Raw genomic sequence first — 24,347 nt, forward strand, 5'->3', positions numbered from 1 at the left:
TGCCCTTCTTTTAAAACTGGAGGTTACGTGTGTGTCGTGCTACCGGTGATTACACTGACTTAACCTTTTCCTCCACACATACACACACACTACGTCATGACACTTAATATCAACGCAGCTGAGCTTTCTCTTGATTGTTCTCGAGTCCCACCACCGACTCTCGACCACAATATTTCCCCTGTCACTAACACACACACACCCAAAAACAGAGACACATCATCAACAACCGCACTCTGGCTAGTTTTCTGTTCCATCCTGGAGAGAAACACACAGTCTGGAACATCCCGTCGTCTAAATCATGTTTTCAAATTGAATTACACCACTGGCACTGGACTAGATACTTAATTGCATAAGCATGAATTCATGATGCGTTAAATTTTGTCTGTATAGCATGTTATGCATTTATTCGCACCAGTTAATCCACAGAATGGTGGAAAAGTCCAATGAAAAATGGTTCAAACATTGTGTCATGTGTTTTTACAGATATCCCTCCTTTGCTCCTTAAAAATCTTCACTGTCTTGCTGCAATTTTGCAAATCCAACTTACATTTTTGTTTCCTTAATTAAATATACGATAGTGGCAGGAAATGTAGGGTTGTTCCCCATGATGACAAGCGACAAATGTCTTTTGCCGCATACGTACCCTGGACATCAGAGCTACATGTTAAGTTCCTTAAACCACTGGACCACCAGGACACTCCTCCTCCACAGAGCTTTAATGCAAAGTTTCTAAGTCTAACACACAATACAGTACAGTACTATGGTGTGGTTAACTTCGGAAGTTTTACACATGAAAACACTTGCCATTTCCCAAACTGGATGAAAAATACCAAAAACAGACGCCTGCTCAGGAAAAGACCAGTTGTTTCTTAATTAGCATCCAGAGCTGCAGTAAACACTGGACTTAGTGTTTCCGAGCCTGCCTACTGGCTCTATGGATTTTTACCAGTATGGGTTAGCTCATTAGCATCTTTCCTTTGACGAGGGGGCCCACCCACTGTGTCTGCTGCATGCAGAACTGCGTAGAGCTCACATACTGTTTAATCATCTGGTGGTGAGCCAGTGTTGCTGACAGAAACACTCTGAGTTCATTCCAGTGGAGAGCAGAACCGTACTATATTCATTCAGGAGAAACAGCTTGGATTAAATTAAAAGGGTGGGAAGCAAAGGCGTGTTTCATTAAAACATGTTTTTAGCCAAAATGACTATATCAATGTTCCTTCTATACAAATTGTGTAGACACTGTTGACCTTTCGGCCTGCTTGAGAAACTGCAGGTAGTCCATCAACGTCCTACAACGTCCTACGTTAGAGCATAATTGCATGATAATATGCTCAAAAGTACTGTATGTTTCACAGGTGCAGAGAGGAGGTTCTGACCTCCACAATTTAAGAATGGGCTTCAAAATAATTGCTTATTCTTATTGTGTTCTTGGCACACACACTTGTCAGTCACACATTGGTGAAGAACACCCCTGCTTTTCCTGATGAAAATAATGTGTTTTCTCTCTTCTTTTCTTGACCTGGCTGTTTTTTGCTGTCATTGTGTATCTGATGGTTTTATTAGCTAAACTAGCTTTCTAACATCACTGTACTTAGCTGACAGCAGACTTGAGGTGATCAACCTGACAATGATGTTATCATCAATGCACGAAAATATTGTAAAGGCTTTAAAATGAAAAAAAAGAAAAGAAAAAAAAGATGACGCATATCGGATTTCAGCAAAAATTCAATATTGTGCATCCCTAGATGTGATGCATCTAACTGAAGTCTGAACAATTTTGCATGGAAGCGAAAGGGGGATAAAGGGGGTAATTCAACTGGATTTTTATACTGCGATGGCACAAACTGAAACATATGGTGGCCTAGAAGGTAAGGAAACTTACTAATGTGAATTTAGTTACGCTTTTCAATATTAATATATACAAGTTTATCTAAATTGTAACAAATGTCATCTTAAAGTATGGAAAGAAATATTAAGCCTCAACAGAGACAGGTTGAGTCCCCTCTTTACCTGAATGCAGCCAGGTACTCTGCATCACCCATTGGAGAGTCCAAACCCCCTGTCCATCCTACATTCACATTGAAGCCTTCACCTGCACCTGCACCCACCTGCATGGAGGGAGAGAGAGAGAGTGTGAGACTGAGAGAGAGAAAAAATCTCTGTGAATGTCAAGAAAAGTTAATCAGTCCCAGTGAAAGTTGAGAAACTGCGTGACGATGACAGATTTGTGTCAAATGTTCGCAAAAATCTGCACGGTTGTTGCAAAACCTTGCATTGCAGCAATCGAGGAAAAGTGACTGAATGTCTTTAAGGCAACACCAGGGAGTGATTATGATGCCTAAATGAAAGACGGCTGGCTATTAATTCAACACCCCTGTCCCTCCATTTTGATTTTGATACAATTTGTCAAACGGCCTTATAAATCACTCGGAGCCACAACAGAGCTACACCCGTTTATGATTCCCAAACTTTAGGCTACAGCTATACTGGGAAAGATTTCACATTTGGCAACTGCTGCCTGTATATATAAAAACTATGTATTAGAATCACATTATGTATGCTGTAAAATGCTCTATTTATATATTGAAAATATGTTATTTGTATATAATTGGAATGACTGTGTATACATGACATGTCAAATAAAACTTAAATGGTATACTTCTCATACCGCATGCTGCAAACCATTTTTGTGGAATTTTTTTAGCTGTATTGAGATTGGCGTTTATTCTCAAAATGCCAGGCGGAGTCGATGGAGGTTCTCTCAGTTTGACCTCACATATTTGGGACAGGGAGTGAACTGAGGCCCGGGTCTTGGAAAGAAGGTTTAAGGATTCCTACCGCTCTCTTTGTAGTCCTGCTAGCAGCCATTTAGCTGTTCTCTGAGCCCTTCACCATCAGTCAAAGTGTCAGTTTGAGGGCAGAATGAGGAGGTTGACTGACATACTCTTGGCAGCAAGGCGTGGTAATTTCCTTTGTGTGTGTGTGTGTAAATGTGTGTGTATGGGTGTGAGAGGATGTTTGAAAGAATGCTGATGAGCATCGCAGAGCGTCTGTCTCCATTCTTTTCTCAGTGGACGGGATGTTCGCAGGGCAAACGAAAAACACATGAGGCCTCCTGTCCTCTGCCAACTAGTAATGTACCCGCATGCACGCGCAAATGCACACGGACACACACACATAGATGCACACACAATTCCTGCTATTGCTCCAAGTCTCCTCTCTGTCCTCTTTCTCTCTTTCATGTTTCAAGCGTTGCTGGACTGGATTAGGCCTTCGCTGGTTTCTGTGTGGTACTCGGCACTCTCTGTTATGGCTATGACATCACACCCTACCCCATGGTGCGTTATATACCTACACGGGGGACAGCGAGACTCCAGAGGTTTACCACACAGCTCAACAGAGGTTGAGGGGCCACTTAAGGCAAAGCCACATCCAAGACGGCAGAGCGTTTTATGTAACGTCCCTCATCGGGGGATTTTATGGGAAAACATTGACTATTTTATCCTCATTATTGTGGGGGAGGATGGGAGAGTGAGAGGAGGGGATGTGTGGGATTGAATGCGTGGTGAATGCCACCGTGGGTTGGGGTCAATTCATATGACTGCGGATAGTCATCACACTTGGTTTCTGGTAAGACCACAGGCAGAATTCATAGGCATCTCAATTTCCTGTATTCAAACATAGGCATGCAATTGGACGGTACACATCCTGTTGTGAAGTTCTGACATCCAAAGGCCCGAAGTTTCTTAAACTACAACTATGGAAATAAACCTACAGTAGATACACAAAATCAAGTAATAAGTGAGTTCACTAAATGAACACATTTGCAGAGGAAAAACAACGATGTAACTCGTTTGAATGAAAACTGATTGGCAATCAAAACATTACACTTCCAAATTTGAATAAGTCAAAAAGACTAACACAAGAATGTCAGTGGACCAACGCTTATGTGATATTCTATATTGTATTTTAAGTTAATTGTGTTAAGCCAGAAAAAAACTAAAACTTTAAAAGAAATTTTAAATTGAAAGAACACTTTCAACACATTTCATTATCTTCCTGTGCAGTTGAGGACTCTGCGATCATGACAATCAGTCATTGTGACCAAATTGCAGGGGTAATTGGGTCTTTAAATCATGTAGATTATTTCTGGATTTATTGTTACAATAATTTTTCCTGTTTTGACAAGTATATGATCCACATAAGGTTCTGGAGCTTCCTAATGTCCCGCTGGAATCACATAATTACCAAAAATTTCTATGCCAACATATCTATCTTCACAATAGACATGAGTTGTAGAACTCTGTATTCTTCAGAGTTAAAGTATAATAAAAAAAATGGCTGTAAAATATATCAAGAGTCTACTCAGCTCATCCACTAAACAAAGAGAACCTGTGTTATGAATGTTTCTCATGTTTTGTTCTCAAGCTATTGTCTTTACAAGAACCTAGGTGCATGCAGAGACATACAAACACACACAAACACCCAGACATCACCGTGACAACATAAACAAAAGCAGACAAACAAAGCACCGCTGTGGGAGACTACCTACCTCACTGGGATGTCCACTACCAGGAAAGAAGTTGCCATCGTCAAAGCGGTGTAGAGAGATGTACAGCACACTCGGGTCATTATAGAAGGCTTCCTGAGTGCCGTTGCCGTGGTGAATGTCCTGCACAAGGATTGGATGACAGGTTAGGAAGTTGGCGTTTCACACATTATTAAGATTAACATATTTGCTCAAAACTATCTAAATGATCACAAACCACAAAAACCTTATTAAAGCCATTCTGTTTTCTGTCACTATGACGTATACATATAATCAAAAATGCAAAGAGCAGGGTCTGTGCTTTTCCCTGTCAATGAGCGATGTGTTTTAATCTTAAAAGCTTTTTAATGAAGCAGGTTGTAATTAGTGTTTGACGCAGTGTGTGTAAAGACATATTACAGGCTCAAATATACACACATGGTGAACAGAGTCAACCACCTGGCTGTGCATCTATATCTGCACACGTGTGTTCATATGACCGTGTGTATATCTGTCTATTCTGAGCATACGTGACAGTTCACATCACATATGGAGACCAGAGATAACAGTCCTTACATGAACTTGATCATGATCAATAGGAGTGCTACTGAAGAAGGCGGCTCTGCTTCTGGGACCTTGTTCTGTGCCCACTATTCATTTGTGTGTGTGTGTGTGTGTGTGTGCATGAGTGTTTTCATCTGTTTATTGCTGTCCATGTGTAGACCAGTGATGCTGGTCATGCGGTGGGTCCTCACCCAGTCAACAATGAGGATCTTGCTGACGTTGAGTTTGTGTTGGAGCTGCTTGGCAGCGATGGCCACAGAGTTGAAGAAACAGAAGCCCCTGTGGACAAACAGACAGGAAGAAAGGCAGCCACATGTGTTTATCAGAACATCTTCAGCAGATTAATATCATAGAGTCACCATATGGACCTTAGGAACCTGGAGACATGTCTCCAATTCTGTGGCGTCATGTGGCTGCTATTCAGCCCAGGTTGTGACAATCACAGCACTGACTCTAATGTGCAAGTCATAAAGGGCCAGTCCTGCCAGGCAAACATTTATGGCAATTATTTGTTTTGTATTTCATCTTCCACTGCTGACAAACAAAAATGGCTTCTCACATTGGAACATTATGCTGAGTCTAAACTCTTGCACTCCTGAGAAATGTAGAACCCACAAATTTTGTGACAAACAGAAAACCGAGCTTATCGTAAAATTGACTTCACATTCCAAATGATAACAGTGTGAACTGCTGACAGGATGTGTGAGATGATTTCAGAGAAATGAACTCAACTTGGCGCAGACGTTCCCTCAACACTCACTGTCTACAGTAAAGGTATGCAAAAAAAAGTGTTGATGTATGAAAAACAATAAAGGAATGTTGGAAGTGGCATTGTCAGCATGGGCCGTAAAAACTTTGAGTGCTTTTGTGTGTGTGTGTGTGTGTGTGTAGACGGTATATCATATAGTATATGCTGTCCAAACTGCTCATCAACAAAAGTAATTATCATCCCATAAATAACCAGTGACAAACACTGCTGAGCACACACACACAGTCCCAGCTGAATGTGATTACTTGGCTAATGCCTCCTATCAAAGAACGACACAAATCTATGCACACACACACACACACACACACACACACACACACACACACACACACACACACACACACACACACACACACAGTTCTTTTTGAGGTGCTTTGCTCTGTGTCTTGAAAGTTTAAAAGAAACTGAGTGGAGGAGGTAGTTTGCCTCGGGCATCAGGCAGGTAGCACACATCACAAAAACTCAGACACACACACGCACACACATTAAGACAGAGAGACATAGGCTCTCTTATGCTCTCTCTCCCTTGCTCTGAAGTGTAGCTGATCTGTAATAAATCCTTTGAAACACTTTGCAGAGACCTCCTGGCTTCTGGTATGTGTGTGTGTGTTTGTGTGTGTGTGTGTGCTGCTGTACTTACAGAGGGGAGGAGTGGTTTGCATGGTGTCCAGGGGGCCTCACCACTGCAAAGCCATTCTGTGAGAGGAGAGCAAAAACTTTAACACCTTGCTGCTTTCACGAGGCCGACTATCATAGTTTACATCTTTAATCTTACACCTGCTTATGCAGTTGTATATACTGTTTGTTAAACACTGCAGACAACAGCTATCCAGGTGAGTTACTATAGCTATACTGTACTGTATGTAATGGCTGTTCACGCCACACCTTGCTACACTGCAGCTCTATCAAAACATAACAACAATAGTATTTGCTGATAAGGTATTACATAACAAAGACAGACCTTTAGTTTTCCTTGAGCCACCTTCAGCGCCAAGTCTGTGACACATCCTGCAGCAATTCGGGAAGCTGTGGATGTGTGAAGTTCATTCCAGACGGTATCGATATCTACCTGTTAGTAAAACAGTGATGAGACACTTAAAGTCAGTTCAGCCACACATGTTAATACAGGATACAATTAAAAATTACTTCTGTTTGAAGGGTATGAAAGTTGTCATGTTTTTTTCCGTTTGTGTCAGACTAAAAACTTGACTCTGTCTCGACTGATTGAACTTGGCTACAAAGATTTACTGAAATCCAGTCAGACCAGTTTGCAGAATTTTACCTGACAGTCTCACTAGAAATCCTCTGTCAGCAGGTTTACCACATTTCATTTAGTCGAGCTGCTGTCTGTTAATGAGGAGTTGACTACTAACAGCTCTGTCTATGACGATTTACATTCATTAAACTGAAGTTTACTTGTCACTGGACTTTCTTTATTTTGAAATAATAAATGACATGAATCTATCAATTCTAATCGTTTATTCTTACAGAGTATTAAATGAAAGAACATGTGTGACGACGGACCTTTAACTTCTGTAGATACTAATAATTGCTAAGAGACTTTCCCTTTGTTGCATCTATTCTCTCTGTGAACCCCGTCTTGTGTTTCAATGTTACTCCATGTTTCAGAACTCACATTGGTGGTGTGCTGCGGTGGAACAATGAAATCAGAGGAATTTCTTTTATCACAGACTCTGCCATCTTGTTCCAATCACCGCTCTTCACCAGAGCAGCCAAGGGCCCGGAAATCCAGGCAGATCAGTCGTCTTATCAACTGACACCCTGCCCCCTTCTTCTCTTCCTAACTCCTCTCCTTTCCTCTCCTCTCCTCTCATTGTGCTTCACAACAGTTTCTCATGGGCATTATTATTTGCTTCGCTATATTAGAGAATAAAAACCTTCTTTTTTATCATCTTCATTGTTCCTTCTCTCATAGTTGTTCAGTTTTTTCTTCTTCTGTTTTCTCATTCTGTTTGCCCACATCCATTCCCATTTAAATAAAATCCAATTTCACTGGCACGCACGCCTCCAAGCTGAAGTTTCTGTGTACCCTCTTTCTTCCCTTCTTCCTCTCTCTCTCGTCCACATCTCACCTTTGTACAGACTTTCATTTCTGATTGGGTTTTAAAGTCCTCTTAGCCAAAAACAATAGCATTAGCAATTTGTAGCATTATTAGCTTAATTGTGTAATGAGGCATAATAAGCCGTGTAATGTTTGCTGTTCAGTAATGCAATTAGATAAGTGGAAAGATTCCCACGTGACTCGTGTTTGAAAGGCTCAGCGATGTGTGTGTGTGTGCATGCACGTGTAGAACTCACCCCAACTCCTCCACATGGTAACATCACAAACATCCGTTGAGATAAGAGTCCTACAAGAGATTATTATTATTATTATCATTATCATCACTTTTATTATTATTAGTAGTAGTAGTGGTAAAGTGCAATATTAGTGTTTTTTAAAAAACTATGATCATTGATATTACCAGCCAGCTTGCGGTTGTCCAGCTTGAGACGGTTGAGAGGGTTGGTGCCGAACAGAAGTACATGTTTTTCTGAATGGACTGACTGCAGCTCCTCTACAGTGGCCTTCCTACTGCCGATACGCTACATACAAATAGACACACAAATATACTGTATATACTGCAGTAACTCTGGGGTATGCATCTGCCAATATGTGTAGTGTATGTGTGTGTGTTTGCGTGATTGTGTGTGCCATACCTCACAATGTTTCCTGAGACCTCTTTCTTGCAGTCTCGACCAGATGCTCTGGACCCTTCCAGCATGCTCAGGGTGGCGGCTGTTATCTCCACAGGTACATTGGTGCTTCTGCATTTGACCATCATAAACCAGACCTAGATACACATATACACACACGCGCACACACAACATCTTTAAACCTTATATTCTTTTTTCAGCATTTCATGATCCAGTTATAAATGAACTGTAACTAAAATATGCGACCACGTGATAGGATTCATGGCTGCTTTTCACATTTTCCTGATTAAATAAGTCTCCCTCACCTGTGGTGAAGCGCAAGTGGACATCTGAAGCAGGGCTGGACAGTGACAGGGAAGGTATGGTGGTTGGTGGATGAGGAGGAGGAGGCAGTGAAGTGGAGGCTGGGGAGGACTGGGTCCGACCCAGAGGCTGGTGAGGCCAAATTATTGCTGAAGCACTTCCGGGGTCCAGCTGGAGAGTTGGTCTTAGAATCACCTGTCTCTGCGGTTCCCAGGGCAGTTGGCGAAGAGGAGAACAGGGAATGAAGGAGCAGTTATCAACAGCAGCACGTGGCAAAGACTACCTGGACTAAACTTCCATCATCCTCATAAATCGAATGGCTCTCTGTAGTGCATTGTAACTACTTATTATTTGGTCGATTTGATTTTTGCTTGCCAAAAACATGCAGCGGATGAAGGAAATTCATATTGCCAGGCGTGCTGCCACAAAACTGCAATGCTCACTCTTCATCTGTTATAAATAAAGCTACAGTGCCCTCTGCTGTCAGAAACGTGCTTCAAACAAGTAAATTCAGGTACAGAAGCACAAGGGATGCACATTTTAAACATTTTTTGTCATGCTCACATAATCAATAATGTATTCTATTAAAAACTGTTTTCTGATTATTAAACATTATTGTTCTGCTGTTTAGTACCTGACTGAGAGAATGCGAGGGCTCTATCAAGCTCTCCCGTGAGGAGGTAGTGGACTCTGTGTCGTAAACGGAGTCTGAGCTGGCCGTGCTCTGCCTCCTGCGGTAGCCGTCCTCACACACTGAGCCCGCTTCTGAGCCACACACAGACCCTGGGCCAGAACCAGATTCTGATCCGATCTCCTCCAGGTCCATGTCCTCCGATGGGATCTGCGTCAGACGAGGCTTCTCAATGGGCTTGTTAGTCAGCTAATAGAGGATAAAAGTTTTACAGTGTTTACAAGGCTTAAAGTTGCTGATGCTCCCTTTCAAAAGCTTTTGTATACAACTGATATTAACAAAAGATTTCTATATAAAGTCAAAGTCAGTTTTATATTTTCTTAATAAGGGATAGCCATTCACAAGTCCACACAACACTCCACACAATCATCAATCTCATAAAGACCTATGACTATCAGTATTAGAGATAAATAGTTTGTTTGTGTGTAACAGTCTAGTGTCTATGCCTGCCTCCTCTCACCTTGCTCAGGTGTGCATTCAGCTTGAACCTCTCCAGTCCGCTCTTGTGGTATTGCTGGTGCAGGTGGTGCTGGGTATATGAGTGATGGCTGGTGTGCAGTTTAACAGGTGAGTGGCTGTAGGGTGGAGGCTCTGAACGTGTTCGCTCCAACGGTCTATGCGGGGGCAAAGTAAGTACACCTTCCCTTCTTGACAGGTGAGGCTGCTGCTGCAAAGGAATGGAGCTCAAACCATGAACTGTGGAGAGGAGGAGAGAGAGGAACAGGTTCATAAAGATGATGGCAGACAGAAGAAGAGGAAGCAAAGGGGTAAGGGTGCATGGGGAGGCTGAGAAAAAAAGATGCACAATAAGGATGCAGTAAAATGAAAACAAAAAACTAGGGTAAGGAAAAATTAAAGCTGATATAACTGTGGCATTTATTATTCATATCTGACTCAGAGATAAAAAGTGAAGTGGAGGGGGAAATCTACCATAGCTGTATTTAATGTTAAAAATAATAGAGCTCAGAGATTGCATAGCATATGCTTGCATTTACAAAATATATTTTTCTATATTGTTATTGAAACTGCATCACCATCGAGAGCCAGGTAGAGGGCACCATTTTGCCATTTAGAATATTCAGTCAAAAGAAAAGTAGTATAAGACATAGGACAAAAATGTTCCTGTAGTCCGTGGCATACAATGAATAGACCTATTTCACGGCCGACATTTTGACTTGTTTGAGCAGGAGAGGCAGGTTAGTCATGAATGCGCAACACCTGGATGCTAAACTTGGAAACCTAAATGGAATGCAGCTGCTACTGACATAATAAGTTACACATGTGCTTTTCCTGCTAAAACAAGTCAAAATATCTGCTGTGACAAAGGCCTATTATGAGTGTTGTTAATGGTTAATATACAGGCTTTTTGTTGGACTGGCAGGATGTAAATAAAGAAAAGGTGAACCTGCAACACAAAATACAAAAATAAGTAAACATAAAAGTGACTGGAAATGCTTCTCGTTAAATAAAAACTGAACATACCATCACAATGCAAATACATCACTGCAAAGATTACTTTACTTTCAATATATGTATCAAATTTAACCAACATGTTAACAAACAAAATCTACTCACTGGCACAGAAGGAAACTGAAGAAGGGTGGCTACAGATTACTCAAACTCAAAAAATGTGCAATTAACAAGCAAGGTGAAAAACTTCTATCACTCATCATCTCATCACTTCTTCACCTCACTAAAATAAAAGCTTCACAACAGAGTTCCTTGACCTTTATGTTGAAGTAACACCACACCGCCCACCATCTCCTGTGTACCTTGACTACTTTTGATGTCAGCACACCGTTCTGAAGGAAGTCCTGGGGGGCTGGCGGGACTTCAACTTTAACACTTCTCACAAAAGCATCCCAGCTTATCATCCAACGGACAACTAATTTCTTCTGGCTTGTTCATCTTTGAGCAAAAACATATTTCTTCTTCTTTAAGATTTGAGTACTCAAGTATTCTCAGTGCCACCTTGGCCAGAATGTGTCTGTTACTACTTCTCTACTACTCTCTTTCAATGATATTAATGCAGGCTGGTATCCAAAGTTGTGTTATAGTGCGAATGTAGTCCTCCACAATATGTTCAAGTGCTAGCTTCAGGTCTTCGAAAGAACCAATGGAGCTGGTGACATGGTCTGACCGGTGCTGTTTTGCCAGCCCCCTAATGCAAAAAAAAATCCGAGCAGTGCATTTATACAACTCGATAAGCCCCTCATGGACATACAAAACAATACTGTCCACCTTTTGCTGTTGGCACTGCCCTCTCTACCTGTGATGACTTCCCATGGCCCAAAAACATCCAACCCTATATCCTGTCTTAAAAGCTATTCTGTTTGCTGCTCTACCTTGTCATGTAGTTTTTCTACACACATGTTAAATAGTCTCTTTTGACCTCTTTCCATAAACCACTTGCACAAATGGACCTAGGATTGTTCTTTGTGAGCTTAGAGGCTCCACGGGTCAAAAACAGTGTTAATGGCAAAGAGTACCCCTCTTCGACTGAACAGTGTCTGGGATTTAGATATGGTGAATTTAAACATGACAGTCTCCCTACAGGCTGTGCTGAACATGCAAATCATGAACAGCAAGGTCCAGGGATTTGAGGTTTTTCTCTCGAGTTAGAAGCAATCTTGTGGAGATCTAAGTTGTGACATGCCATCAGGCTCTGGGTGCTCTTTAAAACATCCACAGCTTCAACCTTTGTTGGAAAAGATCTGAGGGTATAATCTGCATAGACGTCTGTCTTTATGAAAGATATCACTCCCGAAGTCTTTCTTTACTTCTTGGGCAGTTCTTTGGAGTCCATACTTTGCAACAGCTGGGTTGCCAAACGTGGACGCCGAAAATGTGCTCTTTCCTGCACCTCCAGCCTTATGGTATTTATGTCAAGTCGAACATGGTGCTGTGTTGTGGCATCTCCTTGACCTACTGTTGCTTGGATTGTACCTAATTTGTATCTTACTTTGGACAAAAACTTCTGCCAAATGAATAAATATAAATGTAATGTAAATGTAATTGACCACATAGTTGTAGCCTCCATACCACAACACAAAGAAGACAATTTTTTAGATCATTTTGAGTCATTCAGTGGCACACCTTTGATGTGAGCACTTGAATCAAAAACTACTCGGAAATTTCCAGGTTTCAGTAAATGGTTCACCCTATAAAGAGGGAAGCATAAGGTTTCCCTTCCTTCTTCTAGCAGTGATTCCAGTTCAGCATGATGTTTTTAGAATTCTAGGAAGTCATTTTTAATGGTAGGTTTTCCTTTGAAACAACTGTAGTTGCATAATTTTATTTGCACACCGTTGATTGTAGGAGAGCCATCTAGCTACCTTTATCAACTCTAATCCCAAATTATGGGTTCACAATAAAGCCCTGGTAATGTTTTATGGTTACATTGATTTTCTTTTGACACTTGCATGCCCAACCACTTGTGTTCTGCATATATGCATACTGAGATTCTTCTGTTTCTGCTGTACACATTTACAATGACACAACTCACGAGAGACAAGTTGGGAGTGCACCAGTCCAGTATGCGGTTCCAGTATGAGCACAGGCTGCAGGTGATGAGCCAGGGATGGATTGCCTCCTTCCAGAGGCACATAGACCGGATGCAGAGAAGATACTGCCAGCTGCCTTGCTACTCGTAGGTCAGCCTGCGGAGAGAGCAGAAGAGAGGTTGAAATGATGGTATGGATTTAAGGAAGCCCTTGTATTGGTTGCAGCTTATAGCAAATGAACAAAATGCAGGGTCAGTGCATAGGATGATGGCTTTGTGGCTTGTTTGCAATGTAGAGATAGACTCATCAACATGTTAACAATGTCATGTAGTGAATAAACTACCACATGACTGATTTACAAGATATGAAAGCACCACAGAGATGAAGAGGGAAGTGAAAGCCAGAATATACCGCATGTTTCTATAAGTGTTCAAGTGTGCTGACACTATTTTAGAAATTCAGTCTTAGATACACATCAATTCATAGCATGAATGTGAGGTGTTTAAAAGCATTTGTATATTGTGCTATAAAATTAAACACCAGCAGCGTAATACTCATTCTGAAGGGATCCCGAGCTGTTATAGTTACTCACTTGTGCAGGAAGTCCAGCAGTGATGTTGGGCATGGCAGTGGAGTTGGGAGGCAAAGTGAATTGAGCCAAACTACCTTCCTTCAGCAGCAACCTCTGTGCCTGAATGAGACAGAAATATTCATTGAAAAGATTTTCTGTACAGATAATGATCACATCAGCCGACATAATGAATGTAAACACACATTTTCATAATTAAGTTAATTTCAGTTCTCTCCTTAGTGGTATAAACTGAGAGCAATGGGCTGAGCTTAAAGTACCTTCTCATAGGTTTTAAATTCTGATTCCAGTAAAATGGCTATGAAACAAGACTTGTGTGTTTAAAACACACACTGCTATTGTAACCATTGAGGAAAATTATGTTAGTATAGTAAATAGAACATAGTGATCAAGTAACAGGTATTTGTACAATGAGTCATTTGGCCTTCTCAAATCTCCCTTTTTAAAGCATTGGGCAATATAACTGTACTGCATTTAACACCCAATTAAAATTCAACTGCTGGTGGTTGTCCTATAAAGAGCAGAGCAGCAGAGGAAGCAACATGTTGCATCATTGTGCTGTAAATAAGACTATATGATTTTCTGTTAAGAAGAGAAAGCAAAAGGTTTTCTAGGAAAGATCTTACAAATTTATCTAAAATGGGAGCATAAAACAACTGTGCATTATAGGTACTTCTTGTCCGCCGTATTGTGTTGCTGTATGCAAAAACCTGAACCCTGACCTGTGCACTCACTGTATAGTAGTGTAGAACAGAAACTCAAAAAACAAAATTGCTATAATACAAACATACCTCATGAGCCAGTGAGCCGTTATCTGAATGGAGGCTGTCGTTGGGTGAGCTGCACCCTGATGCTGGGTTGCTGCTGCTGCTTTGGGAGGAATCTGGGTGACAGAATTGAGACACGCCTATCAACTCATGATAGCCAACACTGTCAGAACAGATGTATTTATACAGCACCAGAAGACACGTGACAAATTGGAGAATTATTGAATGTGTTAAATTAAATTACGTGTTTAGCTAAAAACATCTTCAAGTGTTTATGTCACATCAAAGCAGTATTAAATGAGCCCCAACAAAGAGCTGCGAAAATAAAACAGAAGCATTAGATCATGAGAGTGTCCCAGCTAAATGTAGATACTCTACCCAGAGTTTCTGTCCTGTGCTTGACAGCTGGAGGGGCACTGATCTTACGCTGCAGCGGGTTTGGTCTTGCACTGATGAGCTTCTTTATCTTCCACTTCAGAGTAGGCTCAGAGACTTCACACACATGCAAATACACAAACACAGACACAGACAAAATTATGCCTAAGGTAATATAAAAAGAAAAGATACTTATCGATGATAAAATGAATGATGTCATTCATTTTCGAAATCAACAAGAATGGACATACTATAATGACGCACTCAATTTCCATAGCAAAGTCAAAGCAATCTGCAGCCAAGCAAATACCTCAACCCTGGTCTATAGCATAAGAAAAGTCCCATGTTTACATTGGTCAGGCTCTAATAAGCCCAAACAAAACAATCAATCAGTGGCTGGCTCAGAGAAGATAAAAGGCAGCTTTGTTTTGTCACTGAGCCAAAAAAAGCACCGGAGGGTGTGTGTGTGTTGGCATCTCAGGGTTCTAGGGCAACGAAAATAAATAATGTCATTATGAATGGTTAGTGTACTTGCAGATATGTACAAGAAGACAAAACCACTCCCACTCTCATTCAGACTGTGACGAGACCTGCGTTGGACTCTCACGCAGTTCATTTTACACATACCTGAGTTAAAGTTATGTAACTGCTTTGGTCTTTGTGTCTCACTGTTTTTTTATGACTGTTCGTTCTCTCTCTGGCCCTGCAGGCCTGGCACTTAATGAGTTTCCTTCGTCTCACTGGAAAGGACACTCCTGGGTACATTCATTATCTCCCTCACTGTCTCATTCTCTGGTCCCGAATGTAACGTAATGACAGTTTGCTGAGACAGTGAAAAGTATCACACTGAACAAAATATCCCACTGAGCTATGCATTCAGATGACTTTGAGTCTAACTCACATTACACAGGGTGCACCACAACAGAACAGACCCGTAATGGAAAATCCCCAGTGACCTTCACAGCTTTAACCCCAGGGTGGGAACCCCCATCCCAGACACAAACAACCAGAGGTGTCTCACCTGTCCTGCGCAGGGAGCCTTTATGCTGGTCACAGGATGTAGGCTGAGGCTTCGGGGACATGTCAGGAACCGGGAGCCTAGGTTACCAAAATAACATTGAATAGGCTGCTTCACTAATGACTGGGTATGAAGAGACTGCCTCTAAATTCAAGATTTCGATTTAATATTATTTTATTTCTTTTATTTAAACTTGAAAATGAAAAAGCCTTCTGAAGCTCAATAAAATGTCACAGTTGTATTTTTTTGTTTGTGTCTCTCACCTGTATCCTGGTGAAGGACTGCAGTGGTTGGGAGTAACCCTGTCATGGATAGGCTGGCTCTTCATGATTATGTGTTCCCGAAGTTTCTGCTTCACCAGAGGACTGGCTACAGCACCTACCAGTCAATAAAGCCACTTCATCATGGAAAGACAGTGATCTGGTTCATGCACAGCCAAACATAAGAAGTAGACCTATGTATAGCCCACAGTGGGGCTGATAATATAAAAAAATGACAAAATGTTTTTGATAGTGAATAGTTTTCAGGAGACTTCTTAAAGGATAAGTACCGTTTTTTACAACCTGGACCTTATTTCCAGCAAAAGATATGGTCATTTACTCACCCAGATAACTTTGGTGTCATTCGGCGTCGTTCGGACGAAATTAGATCCAGTGTAGCGGCGATATATCCATATAATGGGAGTAACGGGGCATCGACACACAGCCTCTATATAACACATTATCTGCCACGAAACTAGTTAATTTCATCAATATTTTGTTATGAAATGCTAGCGCTATTAGCCTCTGAGTCCGGGCTCGTCTCTTGTCAACATCCGGGGTCTGTAGGTTGAGCTACTACCTCTGACCTGGAAGATGTCGTCTCTGAGCTGCGCGCGCACCCGCGACAGCCCAGCTTGTTTACCTGTAGCTGCTACTGCTAGTTTGACCCCGGATGTTGATAACGGACGAGCCCGGACTCAGAGGCTAATAGCGCTAGCATATCGTAACAAAATATTAGTGAAATGAACTAGTTTCGTGGCAGATAATGCGTTATATAGAGGCTGTGTGTCGGTGCCCCGTTACTCGCATTATATGGATATATCGCCGCTACACTGGATCTAATTTCGTCCGAACGACGCCGAATGACACCAAAGTTATCTGGGTGAGTAAATGACCATATCTTTTGCTGGAAATAAGGTCCAGGTTGTAAAAAACGGTACTTATCCTTTAAGTAGGATCCAGGATATTTGTGACTTTCCTCTACGATCTCTTCATTTCCTCTACATGGTAAAAATAAAAACACCACAAAGTGTTTCCTGAAACAAGTCTGTTTGTTTGACTTTGGTTTGATATGAGTACAAATTTCCTTGGAATCTGAGAATACATCACAGTACTCTTGGAAATCCCCCCCCCTTTTCATTGAAACCTACAGTGTGCTATGACTCAGATGGAGAGCACGTCAACAACCAAATGGTATTTCAGGGAACCTACGAAAGCACATTACATTATGGAGAAATACATTACATGTGATACTCACTCTGCTCGTCTTTTCTCTTTCGTATCAGCTGTTCTAGCACTTCTCTTTTGTCCTCCTCGTCCATCTCTCTTCGTCTATGTTCAATGTTATACTGAGAGGACAAAAAGTTAAGATGTTAACACTGATCAGTCTAGTCTGCTTGGACTATGCATGTGAGTTTTGCACAAAAAGAGACAGAAATTTCTAATGTCTCATTTTGTTACAAAAAACAAAAATCTTCGACAGGACTTAACATTGCCTCAAGGTTTTATCAGAATATAATACTGACAGGGTGGTTTGTTTTCTCATTTACACTGAGGATTTAACCTGAGTAAAAGTATAAAGCAAAAGCAGCTGGCTTCTTCTTGTGGTTAATGTGGCAGGAGGTTGATCTGCCTTTCACTCTGTACATCGCACCCTCATGCATATATACATTTCATGAGCATTCTCAGTCATATTAATGTTAATGTACTCGATACTCAATACTGATGATACTGAAATTTCACAGTTTTTATTTATAATGATTCAAACTGGTTCAAAAACAAAAACATCAATCATAGATTTAGCTGATCTATATACCCAACACACTCACACTGCTACTGGCTATGCTTGGTCCTGCAGAAGCTTTTTTCTTTGTCACTGTCAGCCTATTACCGACTCCAGAGTGTCACCCTTCTGACACATAAGTTTGTCCTTACCTGCAAGTGCTGCTGGGAAAACTGTGAGCAGTGCTGAGAGGTGAGGGGTCCCACAAAGAAGGGAGGGCGGGGGGCCAGCATGGCCGAATCTGCGCCTGGATGTAAGAACCTCTGGGTCACACTTAGGTCCATGGGCTGCTCCCCATGTATGGATAATGAGACCTGATTGCTGAAGATCACATCCACTGCAGAAGGAGAGAGAGGAAGAAAATGACACATTAATTAGTAGAAGGGTATCACTGTCTACGCTTATGTGTGTCAATGTAAGGACAGATCAAAGCCTGTCAAAGATAGATCATCAATATAGATTAAGAGGATCAAAAGTATTGCAAATATCTTGGAAGTCCAGTTAATAACACAAAGGGTCCCCTGAGGAAGCATGTTTAGGACAGATATTCACAGAAAAATTCCAAGAACAATTTGCGCGTTATTTACTGCTTGTGTTTTACATAAACATGATCAAGAGTGCACTCAGTTTATTTGGCGTAAGTGTATGCCCAGATGTGTACTTGTACTCAAACTCTGCACGTTCAACAGTCGTATTTCATTTCATTCAAGTCTTCCTGCCTCGAGTAAACTGGCCATTGTCCAACAGCGCATTCAAAAAAGCAAAATAGAGGGGTGTTTGTGTGTGTTGGGGTTGGAGGGCCACAAAAAAAAGAAGGAATGAAGGAAACAGGGTGGGGAGTTGGATTTGAGCATTGTGTGGTCAAGGCATTTGGGTCAGGTACATCAATCTGTCATCTCCCTTCCAGGTTTTACTAAAATGAAAGAAATAAAAGGCTAAATTTGGCATGGGCGAGACAATTGAACCAAGCTTTAGTGTCCTAACGAAAGACAGATGTCTTTTTATAGGTGCAGGGGAGTGCGAAAAGGTTTTGATCCATTTATGCAATCCAGAGGCCACCGAAAAATATCCTAACCTTACTTTTCACTTTGAATGATTTAACTGCAGCATGCATGGCACAATATGGGCCTGAAAGTATGACCTATAACACATGAGACAGGAAGGACTGATGCTAACTGGTAGTGAGGAAACATGAGCCATGAGTTTTTTCTCGAGTTTTGTGATGTACTGTAACAACAAGACAAAAACATATGCTAACTCACAGATAACTTGATACTCTTTTCACGTGTCAATACAACTGACACCAGACACCCATAAACATTGAGAAGAATGTTTCGGTACCGACACAAAAGTGTACACAGAAACAGTATGGAAGGAGACACCTTGCTCCCTCTGGGGTAGAGGGACAGTGGGAGGGAGGCAAGGACATGGAAATTTACTGAACTCGTATGCCTGAATGACTGCAACCCAAAATATTAGTCAACATTACTCACATAATTCCTGTAAGTGGAGATTTCTTTTACTGGCATACTCTCCTCAATTACGTTACTCGCTGAGGACAGCAGTGTAGCACAGTAACAACTTTGCAAAAACAGCACTACCTCTCACACCACAGTATCTCAGAAACATACTTGCAATGCAATTATTCATTTGTTTTGGGAGTGATCCAGGTGTGAACAAATAAAAGATCACTCAAACCAACTACACTGATAAGGTACACTTTAAAATCAACAATGCCAAAATAACAGATGAAGATAAGACAACAGTGAGCTTCAGCAAAAAGGGTGTACTGGCCTAAATAAATTGAATACATTTAAATAAAGCCCACAACCTGCCTGAAGTTGCTACAAAATGACCCAAAACCTCCACAAACAAGCTGCACCAAACTTCCCTCCTGCAGGAGCCATACAGTAGGTCGTACAGACCCAGGCAGCGTTATTCGACCCTCATTCCCATTAGCAAGACTAACTCATAATCATGTCTCTGAAGGCGTTTCGGGTTGACAAAATTCCTCTGAAGAGGCAAACACTCCCACGGTCTTATTTCTGCAGGTCAAGTGAGACTTACACACAGTAGGACATGAAAAAACAGGCAGGGAGTTAAAAAAGACCAGAAGATTATATCGTAAAGTTTAAAGCAAGTTGTTTCAGGTCTGTTTTTCTGCAAACAAAATGAATACATATAACAAAAACTTGACGCATGTTTGTTTGTACAGCTCATCGTAAAGGATTACAAACCTCTTGAGGGAAAATGATCCCTGCAATTTATACACTTATGCACTGCTCAGCTTGTTTGGAATCTACCTTGCCAGGTAACTCAAGGATGCAAAGTCATGTCAGACAAAACACCTCAGAGAAATATTTCAACCTGTCCCACGTTCAGCCGGTGACAATATGTTACTGTTAAAGTTGACAGGGCTTGTTTTTTTAAGCTTTGGATTCTTTTTACTGTAATCAAAAAAATGGTGAAAGGTGAAACAGGAAGTACACGTTAAAGCAGAACGCTACAGTATGTATTACCAGAAGAATGTCTGTGTGTTTTCAAAGGAAATTAGACAATCACGGGAGCAGCAGGACGATGGTGGTGGTGGGGACTCAAATAATCTGCATACAGTCTCTCACACACATAAACACACTCGATTACCAAACAAGTCAGCTCCCCTGAGAGAAAGGAAATGATCAGGAAGTCAGGCCTCTCATCTGAACAGAGAAGAAACACCTGCGGTATATTTTTACCAAGAAAATAGAGCGAAGACCAGACCTCAGCAAACATACACATCTGAATTCTACAAGAATATGACACTGTACGTCCTCCCAGAGACACATGATCTACTTTCCCAGACTTGTATTTACTCATTTATCTGTATCTTTCTGCAGTTTAAAAGAAAAGCCAATCTTCCACACAGATATGTTGAGCTGAGCTTTCTGAAGCTGTGACTTCAGGCAGTGTGACACATTATATGACTGGACACTAAACCAGCTAAGTCACCACAAGGTGCATTCAGAGAGCCGGTTAAGGTTTCTTCTAGCCTGATCCTGAAAGATTTCATAAGCTGCTGATTACTTCCCTACTGAGAGGACATTTACAGTAAGAACTTGTTTCATCATTACATTACAAAAAAGTAGAGCCATTGTTCACTGTTTTGTTGTTAGCCAAAATTGTTTTCTGGGGTCTGCTATTCATCAACCGTGCTCTAAAAATGTATGATCCATGTTTTAAAACTGAAAAGAAATGCTATTTATATGATAAAATCTGGTACGTTTTAAAATAAGGAGAACTGCAGATCTCGATAAGATCTGTGTGCGTGCTTCTCTGTCTCTCATTTGAGCGTTGTGCTGCTATAAATAGGCTGGAGACAAACTTCTGGTTTCTGTAATAGCATATTCGTTTCACAACCATCATCCTCTTTCTGCTCGCCTTCTGCAGCAGCATACTGAAGCACTGAAACACACACACCTGCACACACGCATAGGCTTTAGTGGTGCGCGCATGCACACACACATAAGCAGACTTCCTGTTTCTAAAGTTAGTCTGCACCATAACATCCTCTTGGTTCATTTAGGCAAGAAGAGGCTGCTATTTTGGTTGGAGGGCTTCATTTCTGCAGCTTGAGAGTTACAGATGTCCTTCAGCAGTATTTATATCCACAGTGCGGCCTTAAAATGTACTTTGTTTATTGTTGGGCTGCAGTGAACTCCACAGTGGTATTGGATAGAGTTGAGTCTGGAAGTCACACATCAGTTCAAGTGCTAGTTACTATTTGTATACATAAACACAGGCAGCAGCCTGAGGTTTATGCCTGGTTAGATGAGCAACAAAGCAGAAAGAGCAGAAGGAGTTCAGAGACAAAATGTCCTGTGAGATACAAGCTGGAACTGCGACAGTTAGTCAATTTATCATTTAGTTGACTGAAAGAAAATAAGTTGCCAACTATTTTTCTAATCTATTAATCGTTGAAGTCACTTTTCAGGTAGAAATGTGAAACATTTGCTGGTTCCAGCATGTTAAATGAAAGGATTTGCTGTTTTTCTTTGTCATTTATGATAGCAAATGAAGTGTCTGTGGGTTTTGGACTGTTGGTTGGACAAAAGAAACAATCTGAAGACGTAATTTTGGGCTCTGTGAAATTGCGGTGAGCATTTTTGACATTTTTTGACATTTTATAGACTAAGGGCTCTGTCTTATGCTCGGCACAGCACAGCGCAAGTGTCGTTGCTAGGTTCAAACCGACGCAGTTGTCATTTTCACGCTGAGCGCCCGCGTTGTCTAAATAGCAAAAGTACCCGCCCACCTGTACGCCCCTGGGAATGTTGGTCTTAAGATGAGGTGTGGCCAGGCGCACTGATGGCGGATTGCTATCTTGAAGCAACAGAAAGCGACAGCGCCATAGACCAACAAAAAGCTGGTCTAAAGTCAAAGGTGCAGACTGTTTCCTGCCATTTAAAGAGTGTATTATTCAGACAGTAAGATGCGCCTACACAGGCGGGTTCACACCGTGCATACACTCTGATTTTATGATTTGAGAGGCTGCTTTCAGTTATTCTAAACATTTCCATGAACGCAGTAATGTACTGTAACAAATATCGTGGCACATTTAATCAACAAAACCAAAAGCGGACAGTGTGTGTGACCTTTTGATGTGTAGAAGAACACAGATCATAAATTAACATGAAATACTAATCGATCCTGTCGGCAAGTCAGGAGTTTTAAATAATCAATGAAGTTTATCAGCTGTTCCTTGTGCACAAATATGCATGTTAATGTAGAGATACACATATTGTTTCCGCTGCTCGAGGATCGCTGCAGGTAATGTCATTAATATTTTCCTCATTAAAGAGGTATTTAACCCCTCTCATCCCACCCATTATTGATTAGGTTACTGACTTTTTATGACCCGTCCCTCCTGATCCATGGACTGAGAAACACACCGAGGGACGTGCTGCAGTGCTCCTCCTCCTCCTCCTCAGTTAAATATCAGTGTATTTTTCCATATGCCGTCAAACAGAGTTGTTGATGGGACAGATGATTGTGAAACGGTGGGGCAGAGGGTCCAGCAGCCGAGAAACACATCCCTGTCGGTCACTGAAGATGAGTGCTGCTGTTTAATATGCGTCAGGTCCTGGCGCACCTGGCTCTTAAAGGGAATGGGAGACGACACTCGGATCGGTTTAATTTATGTTCCACCCAAAACACACCCATGACTAATTCAGAGTCTAAATACAACCCCTTTGCACCATGCGCCACACTCTGCGCCCAGATTATCCACCGTTTAACTAGCAAAATGGACTTGGACACGCCCTAAATACACTAGTGCTTTAGACCATGCGCTATAGACCGTCTAAATAGGCCCCTTTATGATCAATCCCGAAAATGATCGGAAGATTAATCAATAATGAAAATAGGTAAGTGAGTAAAAGCAAGTATTACTGGTAAATACAGAAAATGACACTTTACTGTAATGCAATCCAGGAAAAGACAACACCTATGCCATATCACGATGTATAGATATCCAAAATCTAAGACTATATACAGTATAGTCTCATAACCCAATAACAATATAATATTGATAAATTGCTCAGCCCAAAATGAAAATAATCTTTAGTTGCATCTCTTAAACAGGTAATAATAAAAATGTTTTTTTTTTAATATCAAACATGCCAACCTAGACTGTGTAGACTGTAGATTCAATATGTTCATCGAGCTGACACCGACTCTGCATTAGCAGAACCAAACACACACACACACACACAACATTTTGATTTTATGACAGCTAATCCACCATGCTGGCCACCTTCACCAGTTCACCAACCCACCACCTATCCGTCCGCCCTTTTCTCCGTCCCTCCCCCGTCCTTACGTTTAGAGGAATCCACAGCTGTTGGGGACATTCTGTCCCTCTGCTTCCGAGCAGCTGGAGTATCAATCTCCTTATGTGTGCATCCATATGTGTGTGTGCTTGTGTGTCTCCATCCTATACGCGCCAAGGTATTAATAGCTCGCAGCTGTTTCTTTTGAGTGTACACAACAGGTCTTTGTGTTTGCATAAGTAAATCTGCTTGTGCGACAGTTGTGGCTGCGTGTGCACGTGTATCAGAGCATCAGTGCGTCAGTACTGGTGTGTGTTGGTGCCAGTGTATTAATAGTGTCCATTTGTTTCTTTTAGAGGAACACTGTGTCTCTTTGTGCTTGTTTCAGTAAATCCAACCGTGCCAGTTTATTTTTAGTGTCACCTGTCAGTAAACACTTGTGTTATCGTGTGTAATCATGCAAGTGCACATATGTTTGATGACATTGACTTAGTACGTTGCTGTTTCTCAACATATTAATAGCATCACACCACTTGTTTTTACGAGTGTGTGGCATGTGTGTGTGCTTATAAGTGTATTAATAGTGTTTCCAATTGCCCACACATGCTTCTGTGTGTGTATGGCGTGTGTGCAAATGGCTGTCAATAACTTCAGCCTCATATCAGTGCTGCT

General features: G+C 41.4%; 1 protein-coding gene across 3 annotated transcripts in view; it reads right to left on the minus strand.

Moving 5' to 3' along the window:
* LOC311254415 (histone deacetylase 7-like) overlaps positions 1 to 24,347 on the minus strand; it is a 45,231-nt gene that overhangs the window by 7,709 nt on the left and 13,175 nt on the right. For all 3 annotated transcript variants that reach the window (XM_084348172.1, XM_084348170.1, XM_084348171.1), the window contains exons 2-20: positions 18,021 to 18,205; positions 17,344 to 17,434; positions 16,089 to 16,203; positions 15,829 to 15,905; positions 14,811 to 14,924; positions 14,457 to 14,548; positions 13,669 to 13,767; positions 13,079 to 13,232; positions 10,034 to 10,269; positions 9,517 to 9,762; positions 8,885 to 9,083; positions 8,583 to 8,716; positions 8,348 to 8,468; positions 8,184 to 8,233; positions 6,826 to 6,933; positions 6,505 to 6,560; positions 5,287 to 5,374; positions 4,556 to 4,675; positions 2,014 to 2,111 (exon numbers count right to left, since the gene is read on the minus strand). In XM_084348172.1, coding sequence (XP_084204298.1) covers positions 2,014 to 2,111; positions 4,556 to 4,675; positions 5,287 to 5,374; positions 6,505 to 6,560; positions 6,826 to 6,933; positions 8,184 to 8,233; positions 8,348 to 8,468; positions 8,583 to 8,716; positions 8,885 to 9,083; positions 9,517 to 9,762; positions 10,034 to 10,269; positions 13,079 to 13,232; positions 13,669 to 13,767; positions 14,457 to 14,548; positions 14,811 to 14,924; positions 15,829 to 15,905; positions 16,089 to 16,203; positions 17,344 to 17,434; positions 18,021 to 18,205 — 2,383 coding nt within the window. The remainder of the gene's footprint in view (positions 1 to 2,013; positions 2,112 to 4,555; positions 4,676 to 5,286; positions 5,375 to 6,504; positions 6,561 to 6,825; positions 6,934 to 8,183; positions 8,234 to 8,347; positions 8,469 to 8,582; positions 8,717 to 8,884; positions 9,084 to 9,516; positions 9,763 to 10,033; positions 10,270 to 13,078; positions 13,233 to 13,668; positions 13,768 to 14,456; positions 14,549 to 14,810; positions 14,925 to 15,828; positions 15,906 to 16,088; positions 16,204 to 17,343; positions 17,435 to 18,020; positions 18,206 to 24,347) is intronic.

The sequence above is a fragment of the Pagrus pagrus genome (genome assembly GCF_965226575.1).
Source record: "Pagrus pagrus genome assembly, chromosome: 3".
In the NCBI taxonomy this organism is placed as follows: Eukaryota; Metazoa; Chordata; class Actinopteri; order Spariformes; family Sparidae; genus Pagrus; species Pagrus pagrus.